We start from the raw sequence: 27,141 nt of genomic DNA, 5'->3' as shown, positions 1-27,141 counted from the left end.
TGTCAAGTTTCTAATTATTGGAACCATTAGTTGCAGGTAACTGAAATAAGATTTCCCGTTCAAAATATTTTGCTCAATATTATTGTTGTAAACGGAAATCTTTAGAAAATCGCGGAAAACGGCGGTAGAAAACGAAATGTGTATTCTTAAAACTGACTAACAAATCACACTGTGAACATTTGTACAAAACATTTGAATAAATCTCGCAGCAGTATGTGAGTGTGTGAAAGGTAAGCTTTATAATTTTATGCGGATTTCAGAGATTTTATCAGTGGTTTAACCAGATGTTCTGTAATTTATGCGCAAGTAATTCTGAACAAGACATCGACACATCGAATACTGTGTTCTACAGACACAGACATCAGGCAGTTTCATTTTGGGGCAGGAGTTAAACTGTTGGTAAATGTGAAGCCGCGTTTCGGTTAAACTAGTCGTAACCATTCCGAACGAAATATGCAGCTAGAAAAATCAAAGCCATATCTGGCGGTGCCCCCAGTTAGAGGTAGTAACTAACGTTTAGTAACTAACGTTTAATGACTAACCCGCATTTACAATGCAGCCGCCACTTGAAGCTCATTTTAAACGGATTCGCTTAAATGTTGTGATGCACAGAATTGAAATCGCGTTTTCACTCATCTGATAGATCCCAATGAGGGTTCTGGAGATTGACAGCAGGAAGAGCAATCAGATATTAACTTTATTTTTAACGCCAAACCAGTGTGAAATTTAGAAATAAAATCAACTTTTACCCAATGGTGTCGGTGCTTGAACTTGCTCCGATCATAGCTTTCTCCCCAAAGCGTCACGGTTCTACCCAAGACTCGGGATACAATGTGTTTCTAAAGGGCTTTCATATTTCTGTGTCAACAAACAAGTCAGGGCGCTGAATTTAATTCATCATTAACTCCACACATTGTACAACTGCTCCAGTTTGACCTCTGGCTGATTGTAATGTTAATCTTCTCCCAGTTTACATATTACAGCGAACCCGAAAATAACGCGCAGGTAGCAAGTGCAACCAAGTGCAGGACTGGGTCAGTCCAGAGGCATTGACATGCAACCTGAGGGAAGTATGTAATCTGTGCAATTAATTCGTGCAAAGACTAACATGTCTAAATTGTGATTTCCAATGACATCGAACAAAAGATATTACTGTGAGCCAGTAACATTTGGTGTATTGACCTCCTTGCTGGTTTCGAGCTTCTAGCCGAAGCAGATGATTATTTTCATTGGCACTTTGAGGCTCAGCCTAATAATGGCTCAACAATCTCCCGAATGCCCGGACAGTGCTTTTAGTTTCGGGGGCAGTTACTGTATAGTAGTTCCCAACATGGGACCTTCAACAACACCAGTTAACATTTAAATTGCATTTTGTGATGAAGATTTTTTTTGCTGCCGAAATCTATCGCGCGTTTCCCTGGTCCCTGTGCCTGGGCCGTGTATGGGGATATATATGTCAGTGTCCGTGTGTTGGTCAGGATGTATCTTCTTGAATGGGCAGAATTTAACCCCTTACCCTCCACTACGGTGGGTTTTCAGGCAGGGCCGCCCGTGAGATCTGTTGGTGTCAGTGTGAGCTGTGTAAATGTGTGCAACCCTGTCTCTGTGTCCGAAGATAGGTATGTTACTGGATAATTCCCCAACACCAGATCCCTAAAGTTCTATTGGGAACTTGATCGTATCAGGAGACTCCCAGGGGAACAGATGAAATGCTTTAGGGAGAAGGAGGTCAAACATCGCCTGGCAGCCCCCTGCTTGTGACCGACTGAATGGAAGTTTCTTTGCAAAGGCACCTAACCCTCTTTGCAGAGGCAAAATCGAGGCATCTGACAGAGCGGACAAACCTCCAAATAACTCATCTATCTGACCTTCAAGCACCACGTGTCCCGCAGGTGGTAGTTTACAGATTTGTTAGGATCCCAGTTAATGTTAAAATGGACAAGTCAGACCCGGATTAAAACTTGGCTTGATAGACCCTACCTTTTTTTTTAGAAACCAGGTAAGAAAGTTACTGAACAAAGTCACTGGATTCATTTTTTAAAAAATCATTCATGAGGTGTAGACCAGCATTTATTGCCCATCCCTAATTGCCCTTGGAAAGGTGGTGGTGAGCTGCCTTCTTCAATCACTGTAGTCCATGTGATGTAGGTACACCCAAAGTGCTGTTAGGGAGGAAGTTTCAGAATTTTGACCCAGGGACAGTAAAGGAGCAGAGATATATTTCCAAGTCAAGATGGTGAGTTACTTGAGTTTGTGCTTGGGGTGCCAATCAAATCATCTGCTTTGTCCTGGATGGTGACAAGCTTCTTAAGTGTTGTTGGAGCTGTACCCATCCAGGCAAGTGGGGAATATTCCATCACACTCCTGACTTATAACTTGTAAATGGTGGACAGACTTTGGGAAGTCAGGAGGTGAGTTACTCGCCGCAGGATTTCTAACCTCTGACCTGCTCTGGTAGCCACAGTATTTATATGGCTATTCCAGTTCAGTTTCTGGTCAATGTTAACCCCCAGGATGTTGATAGTGGGGGATTCAGCGATGGTAATGCCATTGAATGTCAAGGGGCGATGGTTAGACCCTCCCTTGTTGGAAGTGATCATTGCCTGGGGGCACTTGTGTGGCACAAATGTTATTTGCCACTTGTCAGTGCAAGCCTGGATATTGTCCAGACCTTGCTACATTTTGGAAATGGACTGCTTTAGTACCTGAAGAGTCGGGAATGGTCTTGCTTATCTTGTGTTAAATTTAGTGATACGTTTTGGCTCTTTATTGTAACATAGCTCAGTCTTCATTTAACCCTATCTTTACATATTTTGTATATTACAAGCAGCAGCTCTTACCCTATGTCACCAAATTCCAACATTTGCCCAAATTCCCATGCACTTGGGTGAAATCCAAGCTCTAATGAAGTTACTCTGCGCTGTTGATCTTTATAATTTATTCACTTTGTGTTTTACCCACACTGGGTGAAATTGAGTGGCATTTGAATGTTACTTGCCAATTGTCAGCCCAAGCCTGGATATTGTTCAGGTTTTACTGCATTTGGACATGGATTGCTTCACTATCTGAAGAGTCGCAAATGATACTGAACATTGTGCCATCATCAGCAAACATCCCACATCCCACAGCAAGTGCCACAAGAGTTTCCAATCTCCACATTTGAAGAATTCCCACCCAAGGGGGGAGTTTTCCTGCCCCACCCACCACAGGAATTGTAGCCGGTGGGGGTGGACCATGCAAAGGTCTATTGACCTCAGGCAGAATTTTCCACTTTTGTGGTGAGCGCGGCCCAAATGTTGCTCCTACTCGGATGGCCCCAAAGGAAGACTGTGGTGTAGTGGTATTTTCACTGGACTAGAAATCCAGAAGCCCGGGGTAAATTCTGGGACCTGTGTTCTAATCCCACCGTGGCAGATGGTGAAATTTGAATTGGAATTAAAAGACTACCGATGACCATGAAACCATTGTCAATTGTCATAAAAGTCCATCTGGTTCTTTTAGGGATGGAATGTCCTTTAGGGAAGGAAGCTTGCCATCCTTAACTGGTCTGGTCTACATGTGATTCCATAGAGCAGTGGTTCCCAAACTTTTTTCACTGGGCAGCACGTTCGGAATAAAAATTTGCTCGCGCCACACTGAATTTTTTATTGATAAGAAATACATTCAGAAACAAAAAAAAACAACTCCTAGTAGTGCTTGATTCATAACATAGAACACAACCACTTTATAATAGGATCATGGGACATCCAGAAAGTATAAAACAATGCTTGTTTAAACCATGTTTAAATGTTTCTTTGATTGTCCTTGAATCTTCCCGCCACACTTGCCATCCTCTCTCGCCACACCTGTGTGGTGTGCCGCACCCTTTGGGAACCACTGCCATAGAGTCATAGAGTCATAGAGGTTTACAGCATGGAAACAGGCTCTTTGGCCCAACTTGTCCATGCCGCCATTTTTTTTAACAAGTAAGCTAGCCCCAATTGCCTGCATTTGGCCCACATCCCTCAAAAGCCACCGTACTCATGTAACTGCCTAAATGCTTTTTAAAAGACAAAATTGTACCCGCCTCTACTCCTACCTCTGGCAGCTTGTCCCAGACACTCACCACCCTCTGTGTGAAAATTGCCCTCCTGGACCCTTTTGTATCTCTCCCCTCTCACCTTAAATCTATGGCCTCTAAGTTTTAGACACCCCTACCTGAAAATATATTGACTATCCAGCTAATCTATGCCCCTCATTATTTTATAGACCTCCAGATCCACAGCAATGTGGTTGTCTCTTAAATACCTGTTGCTGACCCAGCTAGTGATATCCGCATCTCAATAATGAATAAAAAGAAACAAGGAACCAAAACAGGAAATGCTGGAAAATCTCAGCAGGTCTGACCATATCTGTGAGAGAAGAGAGCTAATGTTTCGAGCCTGGGTGACACTTCGTCAGAACTGGTACAAAGATACATGAATATTTTCTTTCACAATATCTTAACCAGCTTGTATTTCTATTTGTACTATCCTTTTAACCTTGCTGGTGTGACTGCAAATTAATACCCTGACGGTTTTCCTGTCTTCAAATATGGTTGACCTGCACCTATATTTATGTGATAAAGTTAATTTTGCCTGGGTTTCTCAACATTAATGCGGAAGAACATGGAATGTTTCTTACTCTTTTCCTCTGTTAATGGAAACATGCTGTCAATAGGCCATTTACATTTGCAACACAAACCTCAGATGTTTGATTGACAGCCAGCTGCAAAATTATCTTCTTCATTCATTTCTTCAATCACACATTCTCTCTTTTCATTATTTTGATTATCATGAGATGAATGAACTCGCACCGAGGGACTTTTCCTCTACTCAACTATTTTTCTAGTTTATCCATGAGATGTTCGGCAGTCTTCTGCACACACTCACATTCTCCCTGTGGACATTTCAGAAATTCAATCTTCAGTTTTATCCAAGTAGTTGTTTACTCTCTCATTTTCCAATGTTTTTGCAAACTTGGTAATTCTTTCATTCAGCTCAGCAACTATGCTGGTGCTTTCACTTGTTTTTGTGTCAGAGACGTTTGTGGAACTCTTGAACAAGATTAACAACTTTACCAAACATTCAGTCCAGTTTGGAATAATTCTTCCATGGTTACTGACTGCTCTTTACATTCCTTCAGTTCACTTATTAGATCCAAAATCAGTTTCTCAAAATCTGCCCTGTCTGCTTCTACATTCTGGCTCTGTTCTTTCATACCAAACTTCTCAGCTTTCTGCTTCTCCAAACCAGTCTCCCATCCATTGACTCTGTCGACACTTCCCACTGCCTCAGCAAAGCAACCAGCATAATTAAAGACCCCACGCACCCTGGACATTCTCTCTTCCACCTTCTTCCATTGGGGAAAAAGATACAAATGTCTGAGACCATGTACCAACCGACGTAAGAACAGCTTCTTCCCTGCTGCTGTCAGACTTTTGAATGGACTTACCTTGCATTAAGTTGATTTTTCTCTACACCCTAGCTATGACTGTAACACTACATTCTGCACTCTCTACTTTCCTTCTCTATGAACGGTATGCTTCGTCTGCATAATGCACAAGAAACAAGACTTTTCATTGTATACTAATACATGTGACAATAATATATCAAATCAAATCAAATCAACTCAAATTGTATTGAAGTTCAAGATCTCATTGCTTTTTCCACAGCAATTTGTTAGCCTTGGTTTTTAATTCTGCATTCAATCAGCTGTTCTGGTTCACCAGGATTTCTGTTTCTTGTTCAAGGCAATTTTCACAATACTTCATCAAGACTTCTGATGCCTGAAGCTTCTCCATGTTCATCATTCAGATGTTTCAAATCCTCAGGAAGTGGTCTCTTCCCTCTGATTGATGCTCAATTATTCTCAAGTGATGAACTCACAATTCTCATTTTCCATTAGCAAATTCATCTTTCCTGCTTGAAGGTTCGTTCTTGATGCTGATCAAGTTTGCCTTCAATGTTCATTATCAGCAATAACCATCTCAAATTTGGCCACAGTAACGTTTTGGAGGTTGTTAAGATCAGCATGATCAGATGTTTGCTGCAATACAGTCATCACCAAGTTACTGTCTCCGCTAGCCAAACCATTACCCAGAATAAAATCTACCCTTTCTATAGTTGACCTCAGATTAATTCCCATTGTAACAATTCCATTTACTAAATCACTTTATGACTTGACTCGACTAATAGGAACAGGTTTATAAATTCCATGAATATCTCTGATTAATGCTTTTTCCTTCATGAAACTATTATGATGACAAATTGCATCAACATAACACCATAAGACATGGGAACAGAAGTAGGCCATTCAGCCCATCAAGTCTGTTCCTCCATTCAATGAAATCATGGCTAATATAATCCTCAATTTCACTTTCCCACCTTAACCCCATGATCTTTGATTCCCTTACTGATTAAAAATCTGTCTGTCTCAGCCTTGAACATACCTAATCCCCACAGCCTCTGTGGTAAGGAATTCCACAGACTTACTACCCACTGAGAGAAGAAATTTCTCCTCATCTCTGTCTTAAATGGGCAATCTCTTACTCTGAGATTATGCCCTCTGGTCCTAGACTCTCCCACAAGGGGAAACAATCTCTCAGCATCTACCCTGTCAAGCCCTCTGAGAATTCGATATGTCTCAATAAGGTCACCTCTCATTCTTCTAAACTCCAATGAGTACAGGCCCAAACCACTTAGCCTCCCCTCATAAGAAAATCTCTCCATACCTTGGACCAACCTAGTGAACCTTCTCTGGACTGCCTTCAAAGCCAGTATATCTTTCCTTAGATAAGGGGACCAAAACTGTTCACAGTTTTCCATGTGTGGTCGAACTAATGCCTTGTATAATTTTATTTTTATACTCCATTCCCATCAAAATAGAATTCATAGAATCTCAATAGTGCAGAAGGAGACCATTTAGCCTATCGAGTCTGCACTGATTCTCCAACAGAGCATCTTACCCAGGCCCAACCTCCACCCTATCCCCATAATCCCACACATTTACCTCACAAATCCCCCAACCTACACATCTTTTGACTGACAGGAAACCGGAGCACCCAGAAGAAACCCATGCAGGCACGGGGAGAATGTGCAGACTCCGCACAGACAGTTACCAAAGGCTGGAATTGAACCTGGGTCCCTGGCACTGTGAAGCAGCAGTGCTAACCACCATGCCACCATGCCACTCTATAAAGGCCAACATTCCATTTGCCTTCCCAATTACCTGCTGAACTTGCTTGCTAGCTTTTTGTGATTTATGCACAAGGGCCCCCAAATCCCTCTGTGCCGCAGCTTTCTGCAGTCTTTCTCCAGTTAAATATTCAGTTCCTTTATTCTTCCTACCAAAGTGCATAACTTCACATTTTCCTACATTATATTCCATCTGCCAAGTTTTTGCCAACTCACCTAACCTATCTATATCTCTCTGTAGACTCTTTATGTCATCCTCATCACTTGCCTTCCCACCTATTAGGTTGATTGGCCATGCAAAATTTCCCCTAAATGTCAGGGGGAGTAGCAGGGTAAATACATGGGGTTACGGGGATAGGACCTGGGTGGAGTTGTTGTCAGTGCAGGCTCAATGGGCTGAATAGCCTCCTTCTGCACTGTCGGAATTCTATAATTCTTTGATTCTATTTCTGTGTCACCTGGAAACTTGGCAATAGTACATTCACTTCTCTCGTTCAAGTCATTAATATATGTTGTAAATAATTGTGGCCATAGCACTGATCCCTGTGGCAATCCACTAGTTACTGGTTCCCATCCTGAAAATGGCCTTCTTATCCCTACTTTCTGTCTTCTGTCAGTTAGCTAATCCTCTATCCATGCAAATATGCTATCCCAAACATCATGGCCTCTGACCTTATTAAGTAGCCTTTTGCACAGTACCTTACCAAATGCTTTTTGAAAATCCAGGTATATTGTAGAATTATAGAATCATAGAATCCCTGCAGTGCAGAAGGAGGCCATTTGGCCTATTGAGTCTGCACTGACAACAATCCCACTCAGTCCCTATCCCCATAACCCCAGGTATTTACCCTGCTAATCCCCCTGACACTAAGGGAGAATTTAGCACAGCCAATTCACCTAACCTGCACATCTTTGGACCATGAGAAGAAACCAGAGCACCCGGAGGAAATCTATGCAGACACAGGACGAATGTGCAAATTCCACACAGTCACCCGAAGCCAGGATCGAACCCGGGTCCCTGGCGCTGTGAGGCAGCAGTGCTAACCACTGTGTCACCGTGTTGCCCTACTGTATCTTCTGGTTCCCCTTTATCTATTCTGCTCATCATCTCAAAGAATTCTAATAAATTTGTCAGGCATGATTTCCCCTTCATGAAGCCACGCTGACTCTGCTTGATTTTATTATGTATTTCTGAATGCTCTGCTTAACATCCTTTATAATAGACTCTAACATTTTCCCAATGACAGAAGTTAAACGAACTAGCTTATCATTGTTTTTTGTCTCCCTCCCTTTTTGAATAAGGTGTCACGTTGGTGGTTTTCCAATACTTTGGGATTTTTCCAGAATTTAAGGATTCTTGGGTTACTACTAACTCTGTAGCCACTTCCTTTAATATCCTGGGATGCAACCCATCAGGTCCAGGGGACTTATCGGCCTTTAGCCCCATTAGTTTCCCCAGTACTTTTTCTCTAGTGTTAGTTATTGTATTTATTCCCTCACAACATCATGGACCCGGGCTAAATTCTGACCTTAGGTAGTCCGACTGGCTGCGTGGAGTTTGCACATTTTCCCCGTGTCTGCATGGGTTTCCTCCAAGTGCTCTGGTTTTCCCCCACAGCCTAGAGATTTGCATGTTAGTTGGATTGACCGTGTTAAATTGTCCCTCAATGTCCCAAGATGTGTAGGTTAGGGGGATTTGCAGGGTAAATATGTGGGGCTATGGTGATAGGGCCTGCGTGGGATGCTCTGTCTGAGAGTCGGTGTAGACTCGATGGGGAGAATGATCTTCTTCTGCACTGTAGTCATTCTATGCTTCTATGAGGACAGTGTAGAACTTCAACAGGACAGACAAGTTGGTGAAGTGGACAGATAGGTGGCAGAGGAAGTTCAATGCAGAGAAGTGTGAGTTGCTTCATTTTGGTAGGAAGAACATGGAGAGACAATATAAAGTAAGGGATGAAATTTTTAAGCGAGTACAAGAACATGTGCATATGTGCAAAAATCAATAAAGATAGCAAGTGGAGAGAGCAGTTAATAATGCATGTAGCATCATGGGGTTTATTAGGAGGGCCATAGAGTACAGGAGCAAGGAGGCTATGCTGAACTTATACAAGACATTAGCTAGACCTCAGCTGGAATATTGTGTACAGTTCTGGGTGCCACACTATAGGAAGGATGTGAACACATTGGAGAGAGAACAGAAGATGTTTACAAGAATGGTTCCAGGGATGAGAAACTTCAGTTGTAAGGATAGATTGGAGAGGTTGGGACTGTTCTCCTTGGAGAGAAGAAGGTTAAGAAGGGATTTGATGGAGATGTTTTGGACAAAGTAGATAGAGAGAAACTGTTCCTGGTTGTGAAAGGATCAAGAGTGAGAAGAATTAGATTTAATGTAATTTGCAAAGGAAGCAAATGTGATGTGAGAAAAATCTTTTTCACCCAGCGAGTTGTTGGGGTCTGGAATGTTCTGCCTGGAATTGTGGTGGAGGCAGATTCAATCGAGGCATTCAAGAGGGCATTAGATTGAATGGAAGCAATGTGCAGGGGCTGTGGGGAAAAGGCAGGGGAATGGCACTAAGTCATGATGCTTTTTCGGAGAGTCGGTGCAGACATGATGAGCCAAATGGCTTCCTTCTGCACTGTAACAATTCTATGATTCTGTGTATTTGTTCGAAGAATAAGGGAATACTTCTCTCTTTGAAATACTACATCTAGAAACTCCAGTAGCCTTACTCTCTTTAGCAGCAATCGAGGAAGGATTCTCTGAAATATCCTGAGACATATCTTCTTTTTTAATAGGTTCTGAGGGAACATCTTTCACTTGTGCCCCTGCCACAGTTTAAAAACTCATTTCCTGATATAATCTTTCCTGATGATTCTTTAACTATTCCTGCACCTGCAATCGGACTCCTGTTTAATTTTCAACAATTAGCTTCAGTATGTCCAGTTTTATTGCAATGGAAGCATACTATTTTCTTTAGATCAGTTCTAGCCTATTATCCTTGTTGTTTTGGTGTCCTTTGACTGTTCCCCAGAACAAATTCCTTTTCCATCACTAGGTTTCCTATTCCTCCAATCTCCCTGTTGAATCCGTGTAAATATTTGCCCACATCTAACTGACTGTGTGAGATATCTGGGGAATCTGCCAACACTGCTGCTTCCTGGATTTTTAAGACTTGGTGTTCATCTAAATACGTCCTAATGGTGACTGAGATGCTATTTCAGAATTCTTCCGTATTCATAATTTCCCACACATTGTTTCTCAAAATGTTTCCCTAACTTCAGTGATCTGAACCACTGATCCCACAATGTTTAATTTTGCTTTGCAAATTCTACATATAGCTGCTTAGGCTTTTTTCCTTATGGTCCTAAATCTTAATCAGTGAGGTGGGCGGCACAGTGGCACAGTGATTAGCATGGCTGTCTCACATCTCCAGGGACTTAGGTTCGATTCCCGGCTTGGATCACTGTCTGCATGGAGTTTGCACATTCTCCCTGTGCTGTGTGGTTTCCTCTGGGTGCTCCAGTTTCCTCCCACAGTCCCAAGATGTGTGGGTTAGGTGCATTGGCCATGTTAAATTGACCCTTTGGGTCTGATTTTACCACCAATTTGAGCCCATTTTCGGGCACGAAAACTTGGTAAAGTCAGGCATGAGGAATGTAGCATGATCCACATCCACCTTTCACCCTTTACCAATCACCAAAAATGGCCACTGTCTGGACTGCGCCCGAAACGGGCACAATAGCACTTTAAATGCATTTGCATGCATTTAAATTGACTTAATGGACTGCACGCCCAAACTTACCGGCACTTTCCCCTTCCCACCATGTTCACCTGTCCAGATTCAGCGCGAAACAGACATGGTCCACAAAGGTCCGATTCGGGTGCTCCAGCTTCTGAGGGAGGTAAGTTCTGAGCTTCTGGGGCTCTCTGACTTAGATTGATGGTGGGGATGGGGGTGGGAGGTGGGTCAGATTGTTGTCCAGTTGGGGAGAGTGAGGCGGGTCTGATGGCTCTCTGGTGGGGGCGTCAGGGGAGGGTCCCCCTGCCACTGTGCGTGTGATCAGTGGGGGGGGGGGGGGGGGGAAGGGGGGTCCGCTGCCACTCTGCGTGCAATTGGCGGGGGGGAAGGGGGGTCCGCTGCCACTCTGCGTGCGATTGTTGAGGGAAGGGAGGGCAGGAGGCTGTGATCGGTCTGGGTAGTTTGGAGGTGGGGGAATAAGGGGGTCAGTAATGTTGTGGGGCTGGGGCGTTGTGGGGCAATGTCTGTGGGGGCCAAGGGGAGGCATTATCCGGCCCAGGAGCAAGGTGGCATGGGAGCATTTTTCTATTTTTTTTACTGCGCATGTGCAGTTGAAGGCTCTGAACGGAGCTACAGGGTTTTGGGTGCATTATGCCCCACCCACAGGCTTGTGCAGTGCGATTCAGAATCGCTGATATTTTCTCAGGCAGAGTGCATAGGAAGGTACCTGAGAACGGGTCTAAAAGTCGGATCTGAAACATTCCCAGTTTCAAATCCGCCCAGCACTTAGAATTAAAATGGTAAAATAGGGTCCTTTGTGTCCTGGGATGCATAGGTCAGAGGGATTAGCGGGGTAAATTTGTGGGGTTATGGGGATCGGGCCTAAGTGGGATTGTTGTCGGTGCAGACTTACTTGATGGGTCAAATGGCCTCCTTCTGCATTGTAGGGATTCTCTGATTTTATTCTATGAATGAACTCCAAGAAGAAGCTAATAATCTTTGACTATTGCCTTTTTAATCGCTACATTGTCTGCAGATTGCTCTTCTAACAAGTTGTGCACACATTCATACATGTACCTATCAGGATACTTTATAACATTGAAATCCAAACACCTAAACATCTTTAGGCCCTGGCAACTTCACTACTATCTTTACAAATGAGATTAAGTATCTTTCGACTCCATCCTCTGTCAATTTTAATACAAAACACAGATGCATTTAGTTAAATCAAACTCCTCAGCTAAATGAGAATCATTCTCTGAACCACTATCTTTCCCTTCTTACAACATTCTAAGCTTCTCTCGAGCCAGGTCTTTCTGTGGATTGACCATGCTAAATTCTCCCTCAGTGTATCCAAACAGGTCAGAATGTGGCGACTAGGGGATTTTCACAGTCACTTTGTTAACGTAAGCCAACTTGTGACACTAATGAATAAACTTTAATATGGGTTCAGACACCATCATGGCAGTCAGTGGAAATTCAATTCAATGAATAGAAATTGGGAATTGAAAGCTAATCTCAGTAATGATGGACATTAATTCATTTTTACAGAAGGAGGCCATTTGGCCCATCTTGTCCACACTGGTTAACAAAGATCTGACTATAGTAATCACATTTTCTAGCACTTGGTCCATTGCCCTGGTGGTTAAGGCAGTGCAAGTGAAAATCTAAATACTTCTTATTGTAAAAATCCATGTTTCACAAATGTCCTTTAGGGAAGGAAATCTGCCATCCTTACTTGGTCAAGCCTACATGTGACTCCAGACCCACAGAAATGTGGTTCACTCTTAACTGTCCTCTGATCAAGGGATGGGCAACAAATGCTGACCTCGCCTGTTACACCCACATGCCGTAAAACAATTAATAAAAATACATCTTGCATTCCCAGGAAAACCTCTCCAATCAGTATAATATACTTCACAGAAAATCCTGGTCTTATGCCCAGTACCTTTATGTATCCCAACTTTGTTACCATCCTAGCTAATGTTACTACTGGATAAGTCAGATCTCAAAGTGAAACCTGCCTTGATACATTCCAATTTTTCAACACAAAGAATGAAATATTTATTAAACAAGAAAAAATGAACAATATTACACTGGACAAAGAGATTAGAAAAATCTCAATAGAAACATAAGATTATGATTCAAACATTCACTATTCCTTCACCCCAGTTATAGCTTTACAGACACCCAAAAAATCAGAAAGATTAAACAATTTACCCAATCTAACTTATGTTCTAATATTCAAGTTAAGTATGAGGTACATGTGATTAACAGATGAACTGTAATCAAACACACCACACTCAAAAGTAAATGACAGATATAACCTAAGTAGATTCCATGGATTTCTCAATAACCCATCCAGACATATGTCACATTGTGAGCCAATCAGTCTCATTGAAACTTCATCCTTCTCACAAGAGTTCCCAATCTTCACATTTGAAGAACACACCTTGGAATTCTCTCCAAATGTTGCTCCCACTTGGATGGTCCCAACAGGAATCCACTTCCAGTGTTTTAATCTTATCTTCTGAGATTCCCCTCTCCTGGATTTCCCAGCACACCCAAATTTCACCTTCCAAGCACACTGTCAGACCTTTGGACATGCCAATCAGAATGCCACAACTCCAAAAGGCCCAAAGTAAGGGGAGTACCAACCTTTGCTTGTGTCCTCAGATCTTCAGGGCTTCTGTCAAGCTTGCTTTACTTCAAGTTGCTTCTCACAGCTCCCTCTTTAACTTGAAGCCTAATTCTCTGCTCCTTTTTTTCACCTGGACTCTGGGACCTCTTTCCAATCCTTGTCTTTATCCCTGCCTGGGTCTTCCTTCTGTGACCACTCTGTGTCTCCCACCCATTCCTGCTCCCTGCGACATGATGCCTAGTCTTGAGTTGCTAGATCAGTTCAACATCTATCCCATTTTGTACAGTGGCAGTACCACACAACACAATGGAGGGTATCCTGAATGTACAGACAGGTGTACAAGATTATGAGGGACATGGACAGAATGGATAAAAAGCAGTTGTTCCCCTTAGTTGAAGGGTCAGTCACGAGGGGACATAGGTTCAAGGTGAGGGGCAGGAGGTTTAGGGGGAATGTGAGGAAAAAAAGTTTTACTCAGAGTGTGGTGATGGTCTGGAATGTGCTCCCTCAGAAGGTTGTAGATGCAGGTTGCCTCACATCCTTTAAAAAGTATCTGGATCAGCACTTGGTACATCATTACATTCAGGGCTATGGGCCAAGTGCTGCAGATTGGATTGGGTGGGAATTCAGGTGTTTCTAATGTGTCGGTGCAGACTCGATGGGTCAAAGGGCCTCTTCTGCGCTGCATGGTTCTAAGATTCTATGACTTTATCTCCACAAGCACCGTGTAGTGGTCACAGCTACAGATGCACAGATGCATCTGCACCAGGCAGCTTGGGGAGCATGAGGTCAAGTAGATTGTTTCATCATGTTTGTTCCACACCATCTGCAGCAGACCCAGTCTAGCAGCTCTGTCTTTTAGGTTTTGGCCAGTTCTGTCAATAATTGTGCTACCAGGTCACTCTTGGTGATGAACATTGAGGTCTCCCACCCAGGGTACATTCTGTGCCTTTAGCACCTTCAGATCTTCCTCCAAGTGGTGTTCAATGGGCGGCACAGTGGCACAATGGTTAGCACTGCTGCCTCACAGTGCCATGGACCCAGGTTCAATTCTGGCCTCAGGTGACTGTGTGGAGTTTGCATGTTCTCCCTGTGTCTGTGTGGGTTTCCTCTGGGTGCTCCGGTTTCCTCCCACAATCTGGAGATGTGTGGGTTAGGTTGATTGGCTGTGCTAAATTGCCCCTTAGTGTCAGCGGGATTAGCAAGGTAAACGCATGGAGATACAGGGATAGGGTATGGGTGGGATTGTTGTCGCTGCAGGCTCTATGGGCTGAATGTCCTCCTCCTGTAGGAATTCTATGATTTTATGACATAATATGGAGGAGTGCTGATTCATCTTCTGAGAAGTGAATGGTAAGTGGTGATCAGCAGGAGATTTATTTGCCCATGTTTCACCTGATGCCATAAGAATTCATGCAGCCCAAAGACAACATTGAGAATGCCCAGGGAAATTCTCTCCCAACTGTATACTCTGCCACCCATCACAGTTCTGTTGGTGGTGTCTGGTACACTATTATCAGGTATGATTCTGTGAGTAAGACTACATCAGGCTGTTGCTTGACTAGTCCATGAGACAGCTCCCTCGATGTTGTGAGGAGGACATTGCATGGTCAACAGTGCTAGGTTAGCCATTGTCTTTCCTGGTGTAAATGACAGTGGGCATCTGGACGGGTACATGGATAGGGAGGGAATGGAAGGATACAGACCAAGTAAGAGCTAAAGATTTTTTTAGTTTAGTCGGGTTATGGGGATAGGGTCTGGGTGGGATGCTCCTTCAGAGAGTCAGTGTTGACTTGATGGGCCAAATGGCCTGCTTCTGCACTGTAGGGTTTCTATGATTCTGGTTAGGGCATCATGATTGGCATGGGCTTGAAGGGCTGAAGGGCCTGTTCCTTTCTTTGTTCTTTGTTCTAATGCCAGATGATCCTCCTGGCTTCATTCCTTTCTGTAGACTATGTAGCAATTTTGATAAAACTGAGTGGCTTAGTCGGCCATTTCTGAGGGCACTTGAGAGTCAACCACAAAGCTGTGTGTTTGGAGCCACATGTAGGTCAGACCAGGGAAGGATGGCAGATTTCCTTCCCTAAAGGAGCCGAAGTGAATTGGCTGGGATTTTACAACGATCAACATGGCCATTTTCACTGAGATGAGGTTTTTTCATTCCAAATTTATGAACTGGATGTAAATTCCACCAGCTGCCATGGTGAGACATGAATCCAATAGCCTGGGTCTCTGGATTATTAGTTCAGCAACAGTACCACTACACCACTGTTTCCCCACTGCTTCACTGGCTGTGCCTCTTACTGGATGTTTATGTCAGTGAATGTGCGTTGGTGGATGCGTTCGTGGTGTGTATGTGTTAGTGTGTGTGTTAGCGGGTGTGTGTCTGTGAGTGTATGTTAGTGAGTGTGTGTGTTAATGAGTGTGTGTGTTAGTGGGTGTGTGTGTGAGTGTATGTGTTAGTGAGTGTATGTGTTAGTGGGTGTGTGTGTGTTAGTGAGTGTGTGTTAGTGGATGTGTCTGTTAGTGAGTGTATGTGTTAGTGGGTGTGTGTGTTAGTGAGTGTGTGTTAGTGGATGTGTGTGTTAGTGAGTGTGTGTGTTAGTGGGTGTGTGTGTTAATGTGTGTGTTAGTGAGTGTGTCAGTGAGTGTGTGTGTTAGTGGGTGTGTGTTAGTGAGTGTGTGTGTTAATGGGTGTGTGTGAGAGTGTGTGGGTGTGGATGTGTGTGTGTGTTAGTGAGTGTGCGTTAGTGAATGTGAGTGTTAGTGGGTGTGTATGTGTTAGTGAATGTGGGTGTTGGGGGGTGTGTGTGTGAATGAGTGTGTATGTTAGTGAATATGGGTGTTAGTGGGTGCAAATTCCGTACAGTGACCCAAACTGGGAATTGAATCCAGCTAATCACTGTGACACTGTGTGTGCGTGTGTGTGTGAGAGTGGGTGCAACTGGGTAAGTGTGAGTGTGTGTGTGTGTGAGTAAGTGTGAGTGTGGGTGTGAGTGAGTGTGTGAGTGAGTGTGTGTGAGTGTGAGTGAGTGACTGTGGGTGTGAGTGAGTGAGTGTGGGTGTGTGTGTGAGTGAGTGAGTGAGTGTGGGTGTGAGTGTGAGTGAGTGAGTGACTGTGGGTGTGAGTGAGTGAGTGAGTGAGTGTGGGTGTGAGTGAGTGAGTGAGTGAGTGTGTGTGAGTGAGTGTGGGTGTGTGTGTGTGTATGTGAAGGTGTGAGTGTGTGGGTGTGCTGAGGGTGTGAGTGTGTGGGTGTGAGTGAGTGGGTGTGAGTGAGTGTGGGGGTGAGTGTGTGGGTGTGAGTGAATGTGTGGGTGTGTGTGGGGGTGAGTGTGTGAGTGAGTGTGTGTGTGTGTGTGTGTGGGTGTGAGTGTGTGGGTGTGTGTGTGTGAGTGTGGGGGGGGGGGTGTGTGCGGGTGTGTGAGTGTGTGGGTGTGAGTGTGAGTAAGTGTGCAACTAGCTGAGGATCTTTCTGTAAATGTGTATTTATTGGCGTCATGTTTGCTGGTTTGAATTGGGGAGAATGCTGCATTTTGGGCGATTTTCACAGTTTGGGAGCATTGTGGGAAGGTGCTTCTGAGCAAAAGGGGAAATGCTTGGCTGATGAAAAGACCAATTCATTTTGTTACTCCAGAACTATCACCTGTCGCTGCAGAGGCCGGTGCAGATATTCCGCAGCACAGCTTTTGAACTGGTTTAGACAATGTCTCCAAATGCAGCTCGGTTCATTATCAGACATTTAAAGATTGGCTGCTGGATTTTGCAGGGGCTGGAGTACAGTATTGATGATTTATTCATCTTGCACCTAACTAAATGGCACACCCTGTATAACAAAACCGCGGATGTTCACGCTGATGGGCCGTGTTGTTCAAAGCGGTTTTTTTTTGCAATATTTTAGCGAGGAGTCAAGCTGTGAGCGCATGCGTATCTAACCAGCAAACTAGCATCGCGTCAGTCATTTAAAAAAATCCCTCCAATCTCTCTCGCCTTCATTTTAAAAAGAGCCGACCTTCCCGCTGTGCTTTTATAGCAGGACCCTGGTCTGTTTTGATGCCTTTGTACTGCTAAGATTAGGGGTATGATACAGAATAGCAGAATAAGATACAGAAGAGAGAAGCTCCAACCTTGTCCCAAATCTGCTTGCCAGTTCAGCAGTCTGCAGATGTGTGTTTAGGGGGTTGTTATGGACACTGGTTCTTGCTGGAGGATCCCAGCGCTGAAATTAGTGGATTTGCCAAGAGCTGCTCAGCACTCCAAACAGAACCTCATGGCGATGCCAAGATTTACTGGCTATCCTCTCGCACATGTTTACCCCGGGGAGGGGAATAGCGACCTCAGCATGGGCCCCTCACCCTTAGCCACTGAACACTTGGGGCACTCTCTCAAACTCAGCCCCTCGCACAATATCTCATCAGACTATCCCGAGAACACAGTCACGCCTTGTGTGAGTTACCCAGCCCCCTATCAATCCTACTCGGGCTTCCGTGGCCACAGTTTGGGATGTAGCAGGGACCTGCTGGCCAGACGCGGTGATCTCTCAGCTGCCAGCATGCCTGGCCTTGTGGAGCAGCATTCTGCCCCCGGTCCCCACCCTGGCATGCTCCTGGCGGGCTCCAGGAGGTTCCATGACCGGAGCGGCCACGCCGAGTCTGGAGAGCACCCCTTTATCCCGGGGCTTCACGGCCAGAGCTTTCGGGGTAGCCGGGCTGCGAATGAACAGATTGCCCTGGACTCAGCAGCGGGAGATCTTATTGGCCGCTCACGCCATTATAGCCAAGTGAGTGCCCCTAGGAGCGAACACTATGTCAAATCCTTACTGCAGAGTTACAACCCCATCAATCTGAATGTGAGCGCTCACGGCGGAACCGGCGCCTTCTTTCGGTACTTCAAACAACCCATCAAGCGGGAGTTAGTCTGCAAGTGGGTTAACCAGGAACAGACGCCCAAGAATTCCTGCTCCAGAACATTTAGCAACATGCAGGAGCTGGTGGCTCACCTCACTGTGGAACACGTTGGCGGAGCCGAGCAACTGGTCCATGTCTGTTACTGGGAGAACTGTCCAAGGGAGGGGAAAGCTTTCAAAGCTAAATACAAGCTCATCAATCATGTCCGAGTCCACACCGGAGAGAAACCATTCCCCTGCCCATTCCCCGGCTGCCAAAAAGTATTTGCCAGATCTGAAAACTTGAAGATACATAAGAGAACTCACACAGGTCAGTCTGCTCGCTCGCCCTATTCCGTGGAGTTTTCCATCAACTTTGATCGTTATTTCATTGCTGAGAAAACTAACCCATTGACTATATACTAGTTATCCAGGTTTGATACTAGTTATCCAAGTGTAATACTAGTTATCTAGGTTTAATACTTGTTACCTATGTTTAAATGTAATAATATTGGGAATGAGAAAGGTGTTATTAGTGACGATGCCATGAAATTTAATATTGGTTGTAATTAATTTATTTAAAAATTATACTACTGAATTCAGAACAAAAATCCACAATGTTCATGTCGGGATAACATTTACAAACATCCTTCGGGTCTTAGTTACATTCTCATTTCTCGGGTTTAATTTAATATAGATTTATATTTTGGAGAAAGCTTGTGGAAACGGAGCCAGGGGTACCAGCATATACTTTATAAATCTATTGATAGATCAGTGAACGGCCAGCCACCATTCCCTTTCCTTCTGTTTGCTATTTTTTTGACTGTCACATGTTTGTCACACTCAGTTTGTGATGAATTTAAATTCAGAATTGGAGACTGACGAATCTGTTCTCTAACCACTCACGCCGTGTGTAATTTCTGCATCAAAATATTCGGCCTGTAGCATTCGTTCAAATCAGAAAGATAAAATAATCGATATCGGTGTGGGTAAATTTAACGGAAAGGTTCGTGTTCCCTATTCAAAAGCGTTCCGCTGTATTGAAGACTGATCCAGCTGTCGTGTACACACGGCACATTGCAAAGGAAAAGTCCAGTTAGGAAACTCCGCTTTAACAGCTCAATATAGCGAAGTCTGTGTGTGAATATTGGTGGAGGGATCGATTGCGATATTATGTATGAATCTATCAATCATTTATCATTATTTGTGTGACTATCTCCATATTATCCAGATATATATGCAGCATCGATCCTAATCCAAAATTTCGTTTTTGATTAATTCGATTCAATGTTTTTTATAGATGAGAATGTTTTATGCCTATCAGAATTATTTCAAATTGTTATTCTTCGTGTAGGTGAAAAGCCTTTTAAGTGTGAATTCGAGGGATGTGACAGAAGATTTGCAAACAGCAGCGATCGGAAGAAACACTCCCATGTTCACACGAGTGACAAGCCATACATCTGTAAAATGAAAGACTGCGACAAATCCTATACCCACCCAAGTTCCCTCCGGAAGCATATGAAAATGCATTGTAAACCTAGTCTCTCCGTCAGCTATGAGCGCGAAGCCTTCACTGGAGTATCATACTCTGACACAGAAAGTGACATTTCTTCAGGGGACCCCCTGTCAGCCAGGCCCAGTGCCTCATCTTGCCCCTTACACTGCAGCCGCGCCGAGGAAGGTGCCACTCCGCCGCCTGCGCTCAAATTGGGCGCATTGCCCTCCACCAGTTCAGAGAATAGACTGGACCCTTCCATTATGGCAAGAGTGGGCATCTCCTTAGCTCCCTCTGCCTCAGTCAGGGTGGAGGAGAGAGTTGTTCAGATGCCAGCTGTCAGGTCTGTTGCCCCCTCGATCCAGTTACCTTCCAGCCGACTCGAGATGAGACACGACCCATCTCCTGAAATCAAACCCGGAACATCTATCAGCAGATTGTCTTCCAGCCTGTCCGAGTTCAGCAGCCAACTGGCCTCGGCTCACTCGGACCTGAGGCTAGCCCCGTTGTCTTTAATACGATCAGCTGGGGCGGTTCCTACCGCCTGGCCGGAGGGCAGAGTCAGTGCCATGCCTTTCAACTCGGTGCCACCTATTCGGCTGCTCCCACCCCCCTCTCACCGGCCTGAAGATAGATTGAATCCGTTACACGGAAACCAGCTCGCTACAACTTCACGTCCATCGCCTTCCAACAGAGCGATGTCTGCCCCCTCCAGGACACATGCTACCCCCGGGGGCCTCCTCAATGCCTGGTATACCTGTCACAGGAGAAATAGCAGCAACTTCTCCCGAAGCCTGAGTCAAGCCTATCCAACTGCAGAACAAGATGAGCAGAATGCAAAAGTCATCAAGTTTCCAGATAATTGAACTCTGCACCAAGAGCTGGACTAACAGAGAAACTGGAGTGAAGATTAGTTACAGAACTGGACAGTTACATACCGGAAACTGCTCTATTAGAAACTGACATTAACCTTCCCTTTAATTGGCCCTTGTCAAATTCACCTTATTGACAAATGTGTTTTAGGACGGAATTGCAGAATCCCACAATGCAGCTATGTAAACAATCACCCTTACATTTGGACAGTCTGAAATTTTAACATGTGTGTCATTAAATGTGAATGTAACAGCGTGTTACGTGTTCCATACTGGGTTGATTCACCTGTACCAGATCAATCCCCTCTTCAATTAACATGAAACATATAAACCTGTGTGAAATAATAAATGTGGCAATGGATGTGCTCAGAGAGTTCTTTAGGACTGTGTAAACCGTGCGTGTTGGGTTAGTTTGTGAGCGCGGATATCTCATTATGTGTCAGAGGGAACCGTGCAGAATTAGAGGAGGTTCCACTGTCCAGCCCCGAGTTCCAGGTATCTGAGTGTGAGCCTGTATCAGGAATCTCAGTGTGAGCCTGTTCCGGGTGTCTCAGTGTGAGCCTGTTCCGGGTATCTCAGTGTGAGCCTGTATCAGGTATCTCAGTGTGAGCCTGGTCCAGGTATCTGAGTGTGTGTCTGTTCCAGGTATCTCAGTGTGAGTCTGTTCCAGGTATTTCAGTGTGTGTCTGTTCCAGGTAACTCAGTGTGATTCTGTATTAGGTAACTCAGTGTGAGCCTGTTCCAGGTATCTAAGTGTGAGCCTGTTCCGGGTATCTCAGTGTGTGTCTGTTCCAGGTATCTAAGTGTGAGTCTGTTCCAGGTATCTAAGTGTGAGCCCGTTCTGGGTATCTCAGTGTGTGTCTGTTCCAGGTATCTCAGTGTGAGCCAGTTCTGGGTATCTAAGTGTGAGCCAGTTCTGGGTATCTCAGTGTGAGTCTGTTCCAGGTATCTCAGTGTGAGTCTGTTCCAGGTATCTCAGTGTGAGCCAGTTCTGGGTATCTCAGTGTGTGTCTGTTCCAGGTATCTCAGTGTGAGCCAGTTCTGGGTATCTCAGTGTGAGTCTGTTCCAGGTATCTCAGTGTGAGTCTGTTCCAGGTATCTCAGTGTGTGTCTGTTCCAGGTATCTCAGTGTGAGTCTGTTCCAGGTATCTCAGTGAGCCTGTTCCAGGTATCTCAGTGAGCCTGTTCCAGGTATCTCAGTGTGGGCCTATTCCGGGTATCCCAGTGTGAGTCTGTTTTGGGTATTTCTGCGTCAGTCTGTTCCGCGTATCTCAGTGTGTGTCTGTTCCAGGTATCTGAGTGTGAGCGTGTTCCAGGTATCTCAGTCTGAGTCTTTTCCAGGTAACTCAGTGTGAGCCTGTTCCAGGTATCTCAGTGTGAGCCTGTTCCGGGTATCTCAGCGTGAGTCTTTTCCAGGTATCTCAGCGTGAGTCTGTTCCAGGTATCTGAGTGTGAGCGTGTTCCAGGTATCTCAGTGTGTGTCTGTTCCAGGTGTCTTGGTGTGAGTCTGTTCTGGGTCTCTCAGTGTGAGCGTGTTCCAGGTATCTTGGTGTGAGTCTGTTCCGGGTATCTCAGTGTGTGTCTGTTCCAGGTATCTTGGTGTGTGTCTGTTCCAGGTATCTCAGTGTGTGTCTGTTCCAGGTATCTTAGTGTGTGTCTGTTCTGGGTCTCTCAGTGTGAGCCTGTTCCAGGTATCTCAGTGTGAGTCTGTTCTGGGTATCTCAGTGTGAGCCTGTTCTGGGTATCTTAGTGTGAGTCTGTTCCAGGTACCTGAGTGTGAGCCTGTTCCGGGTATCTGAGTGTGAGCCTGTTCCGGGAATCTCTATGTGTGTCTGTTTCAGGTATTTCAGTGTGAGCCTGTTCCGGGTATATCAGTGTCAGTCAGTTCCAGGAATCTCAGTGTGAGCCTGTTCTGGGTATCCCAGTGTGAGACTGTGTCAGGTATCTCAGTGTGAGTCTGTTTCAGGTATCTCAGGGTGAGCCTGTTCCGGGTATCTCAGGGTGAGCCTGTGTCAGGTATCTCAGTGTGAGCCTGTTCCAGGTATCTCAGTGAACCTGTTCCAGGTATCTCAGTGAGCCTGTTCCAGGTATCTCAGTGTGGGCCTATTCCGGGTATCTCAGGGTGAGCCTGTGTCAGGTATCTCAGTGTGAGTCTGTTCCAGGTATCTCAGGGTGAGCCTGTTCCGGGTATCTCAGGGTGAGCCTGTGTCAGGTATCTCAGTGTGAGTCTGTTCCAGGTATCTCAGGGTGAGCCTGTTCCGGGTATCTCAGGGTGAGCCTGTGTCAGGTATCTCAGTGAGCCTGTTCCAGGTATCTCAGTGTGGGCCTATTCCGGGTATCCCAGTGTGAGTCTGTTTTGGGTATTTCTGTGTGAGTCTGTTCCGAGTATGTCAGTGTGAGTCTGTTTCAAGTATCTTAGTCTGAGTCTGTTCTGGGTATCCCAGTGTGAGACTGTGTCAGGTATCTCAGTGTGAATCTATTCCGGGTATGTCAGTGTGAGTCTGTTCCAGGTATCTCAATGTGAGCCTATGTCAGGTATTCCAGTGTGAGTCTGTTCCAGGTATCTCGGTGTGGGCCTATTCCGGGTATCCCAGTGTGAGTCTGTTCCAGGTATCCCAGTGTGAGTCTGTTCCAGGTATCTCAGTGTGAGCCTGGTCCAGGTTTCTCAGTGTGAGCCTGGTCCAGGTATCTGAGTGTGAGCCTATTCCAGGTATCTAAGTGTGAGCCTGTTCCAGGTATCTCAGTGAGTCTGTTCCGGGTATCTCAATGCGAGTCTGTTCCAGGTATCTCAGTGTGAGTCTGTTCCAGGTATCTCAGTGTGAGTCTGTTCCAAGTATCTCAGTGTGAGTCTGTTCCAGGTATCTGAGTATGTGTCCTTCGCCTTGTCCTGTGTCAACAATATTTGCTCCAGCAACAAGAACAATTTGATTATTGAACTCCTTTAAGTGACTTATCAACATGAATCATCCAATGTGAGTAAATCAGTTCTATAGCAGAACGTTTTTACAGGCGGTGCTATTTTTCAATGCCTGAAAGCTTTGTCTGAGATGTAAATACTCCCTTTATCTCCGTTTGCCTTGGGGCTGTAGATTCTGATTATTAGATTATATATGCGCGTTTTTGTTATTATAATCGTTTTAGTTATGTGCAGATCCAGTGGATGTGCCCCTGAGATATTGAACGAAATATAAAAATTGTTATAAAGTGCAAAAGTTATTTATATCAAACCTGTTCAAATGGTTTGAAATCTAAAATACACGAGTTTCCCCTGAAAAGAAGACTGGATTGCGATTCTGTGGATAAGAGCGGATAAGAGAAGCAACCTGGAAAAAACAGGTGTTGGGGACAAGAGCGGAAGCCATGTGAATTAAGTGTTTTTTTAAATTAAATGTCTTATAATTTAATCAAATAATACGCGATTGTTAAAATGCAATTTGGGATTGTCAGGGACTTTGAAACGCCGACGTATTGTTAGATGCAATTGCATTATTTTTAACTTGGAATAACTAATCTCGAAACAAATATTGTCCTTTACTCAAAATAGTTATCCACCGAGAGTGAGATTCTGACCACAGTTTAATGAGACTGGCCCAGGACAGTGTGGGTTCTTGCAGTCATTGCAATGGGACAAGTCCCAGTTTACGAATAGTGTGTAATATTGAGGCTCTAATGAACCTTCGTGGCCGGTGCAGATCCTCTCAGTGGCTCTTGTTTTTGTAAGGTTCCTATTCACTTTCTGAGGGTGTAGACAGTCTGGTGCACTCACTGAAATGCCCTGTGTTGTTCCTCTGGCCTGTTCTATTTTACAGGTCCCCTTTATACCTTTACACGACACAATTAGCAGTTTAGAACGATCCTTCTATTTATATATTAATACAAGTGTGTTCTGAATGGAGAAAATTAAACACAATGACCAAACATACGATTCCTCTTAATGAAAAAAAACCTGTGGTTAAATAAAAGAACTGCTTTTCCATCACTGAATGTAAATTCCTTTGATGTGGAACTAATCATCTAAGGATATTTTTTCGTTGTCCTAACAACCCCGCTGAATCCAATAGGCTTTCTTTTGTTCGAGATGTGTTTCCTTTCTTTCAGCCCAAACTGATGATGATACTACTTTCACGCCCTGTCCTCTCGCATCGCAAATCCATACTTTAGCTACCCACAAACTCCCGCTTCAGTGCACTGGAGTAGGGTTAAATCCATTGCCCTGCCGAACCGCCCAGCAACCCCCCCTCCTCACCCCCACAGCCCCATCACCTTTATCCTAGATTTTATTTTCTTCATTAAACTGTATTTCAGAAGTTAAACTTTGATAATCTTCCAAGCAAACCCAGACTAAGGCAGATCTTGCTGAGTTAGGCTGCAGCCTAAACCGGCCCGAGTCCTTTGCCACATTGCACTAAATTGCGGGGTGACCACCTGCATCCTGGGGACCAGTTGGAAGGTCTCAGTGCCTATTACGAGGTCAGGCGGCTAAAGTTCATGTAAACAAAACAGGGGAACATCAGACTATATAAAAAAAATCTCCAATACATCGAAGGAAGTAGCCTGAACTGGATTGAAAGAAAAGAAACGCGAATGGTTCCAAACAATGCATTGAGCTGCATTTCCGCATTTTAAAATTAGACGGGGATTTACCTGCATCCGTTGAAGTAATTATGTGAATTTCTTGAGGAAAATCGGCACCTCTAGTTAATTAAAACAACAAACCGTTCTCTTCCGCCCACAATACAATCAGAATCCACTTGCCTATGGAGCGGGGTGCACCCGCGGAGGCATTACAAGCTCTCTGTATTAAACCCTGAATGACATTTTAAAAAAGGGACTTTTGTCGAAAAGCACTCGACCTGAAATTCCTCCTACACATTCCCTTCTGCTTCCTGTTTAACCATTTAATCTAGTTTAATTAAACACACTTAAAATTCAATGCATTTCCAGTGTGTCATTTCAACTCAGTGTCCAGAGTGTCAGAAATATCCCAAATTCTTTCAGCACTCCCGAATCTTACTTTTTTTGAACAACAGAAACCTGCCTGTCAGCCGTAAAGGGTGTGAGCAGATTATAGAAGATATAAAGAAAATGATTTATGGTTTAATATTTCAGGGTGAGACAACAAGCTACTTGATCGAAAACATAAGATTTGTATTTAAATAGCGCTCTCGCACAACCTCGGGACAATGCCAGAGCGCTTTATGCCCAGCCATGGACCTTTGAGGTCCAGTGCGGTTCGCGCACAGCAAGATCCCACACGCGGCATTGTGGGAACTGGCAGGCCTGTTTTAGGTAGATTATTGTCATGCCGGTGGCTGAGCCTGGATCTTGCTCGCTAATGACATTTGAGAGGGACTTGAACCCATAACCTTCGGCCTTAGAGGGGGGAGGGGGAGAGTGCTACCACCCTCCTGAGGGTAATAAGCGCTCTGTGTCAATTCCATGTAAATTAAACCCCGTAAATTTGCGCTTTAAAGTTGCGCGTCTCATATTAAATGATTCCTGATTTACAAAGAATGTCACCTCAAATATCTGAATCATAAAAATTACATAACAAACAATACCGAATATCCACTTCCAAAAGAAAATCACAGTTCTAAGGCTGATTGTGGTTTCAAATTCCAGATCATCGTCCATGTAACAATTTCACTGAGATGTGCTCTGAAGTTAATTCTGATAACTTTTTCCTCCTGGGTATAGATTGGTTCTGTGAGATGACGAAGGTCGAGAATTTAATTGCAGAAACTGCTCCAGATTCCCCAGACCAGTCGATTGCACCGTGCGCTCAGAAACATAACGAATATTTGAGGGCGTAAAGTGTGATTTGTGTCTTTGGAACTTTGCAAAAACAGGAATCTGCACTGGACGTGGAAATAAATCACTTTCTCCCCAACGGTACTTTAATGACGGTTAAATATATTCCAAATGTTGTTTCTCCACAGATATGTCTGTGTAATAATTGCTCGTTTAGGTTGTAATCAGCGTCTTCTCTGGGTACACTTGCCTTGCTTTGATTAGCTTTGTATAATATTGTCTTTTGAAGACTCCGGTTTTACAATGCTTTTCCCACACTGTCTTTTGCTGCATTCCTTGGCGTTGCTGTAGGTTTACTTTTCTTTATGTTTTGCACACTTTGCTTATCTTCATGTTTTGTTAAATGCAAATTAGTATTAAACCAATTAACTTAGGAAGCAAGAAGATTGTTTTGGCCAAACCGGGGAGTGGGAGATTCATTCCACCGCCTGATGTAATCATTAGTATCCTCTCGAGGTGTGTCTGAAAATTTATTAATATTA

At 44.3% G+C, this 27,141-nt stretch overlaps 1 protein-coding gene across 1 annotated transcript; it reads left to right on the top strand.

Moving 5' to 3' along the window:
* The first annotated feature begins 17,782 nt into the window (after positions 1–17,782).
* Positions 17,783–21,213, top strand: LOC144493168 (uncharacterized). The gene is made up of 2 exons (XM_078212063.1): positions 17,783–18,812; positions 19,836–21,213. Exons 1-2 carry the CDS (start codon positions 17,783–17,785, stop codon positions 20,840–20,842), a joined length of 2,037 nt encoding a protein of 678 aa, XP_078068189.1. The 3' UTR covers positions 20,843–21,213.
* The last annotated feature ends 5,928 nt before the right edge of the window (positions 21,214–27,141 follow it).

The sequence above is a fragment of the Mustelus asterias genome, chromosome 4, assembly GCF_964213995.1.
Source record: "Mustelus asterias chromosome 4, sMusAst1.hap1.1, whole genome shotgun sequence".
Taxonomy (NCBI): domain Eukaryota; kingdom Metazoa; phylum Chordata; class Chondrichthyes; order Carcharhiniformes; family Triakidae; genus Mustelus; species Mustelus asterias.
This window is presented reverse-complemented; position numbering and strand designations above follow the sequence as displayed.

Excerpts from the sequence above, each read along its gene's own strand:
- LOC144493168 (XM_078212063.1), top strand. The coding sequence starts at position 17,783 with ATGGACACTGGTTCTTGCTGGAGGATCCCAGCGCTGAAATTAGTGGAT. Across the intron at positions 18,813-19,835 it reads ACATAAGAGAACTCACACAG|GTGAAAAGCCTTTTAAGTGT; the intron begins GTCAGTCTGCTC and ends TTCTTCGTGTAG.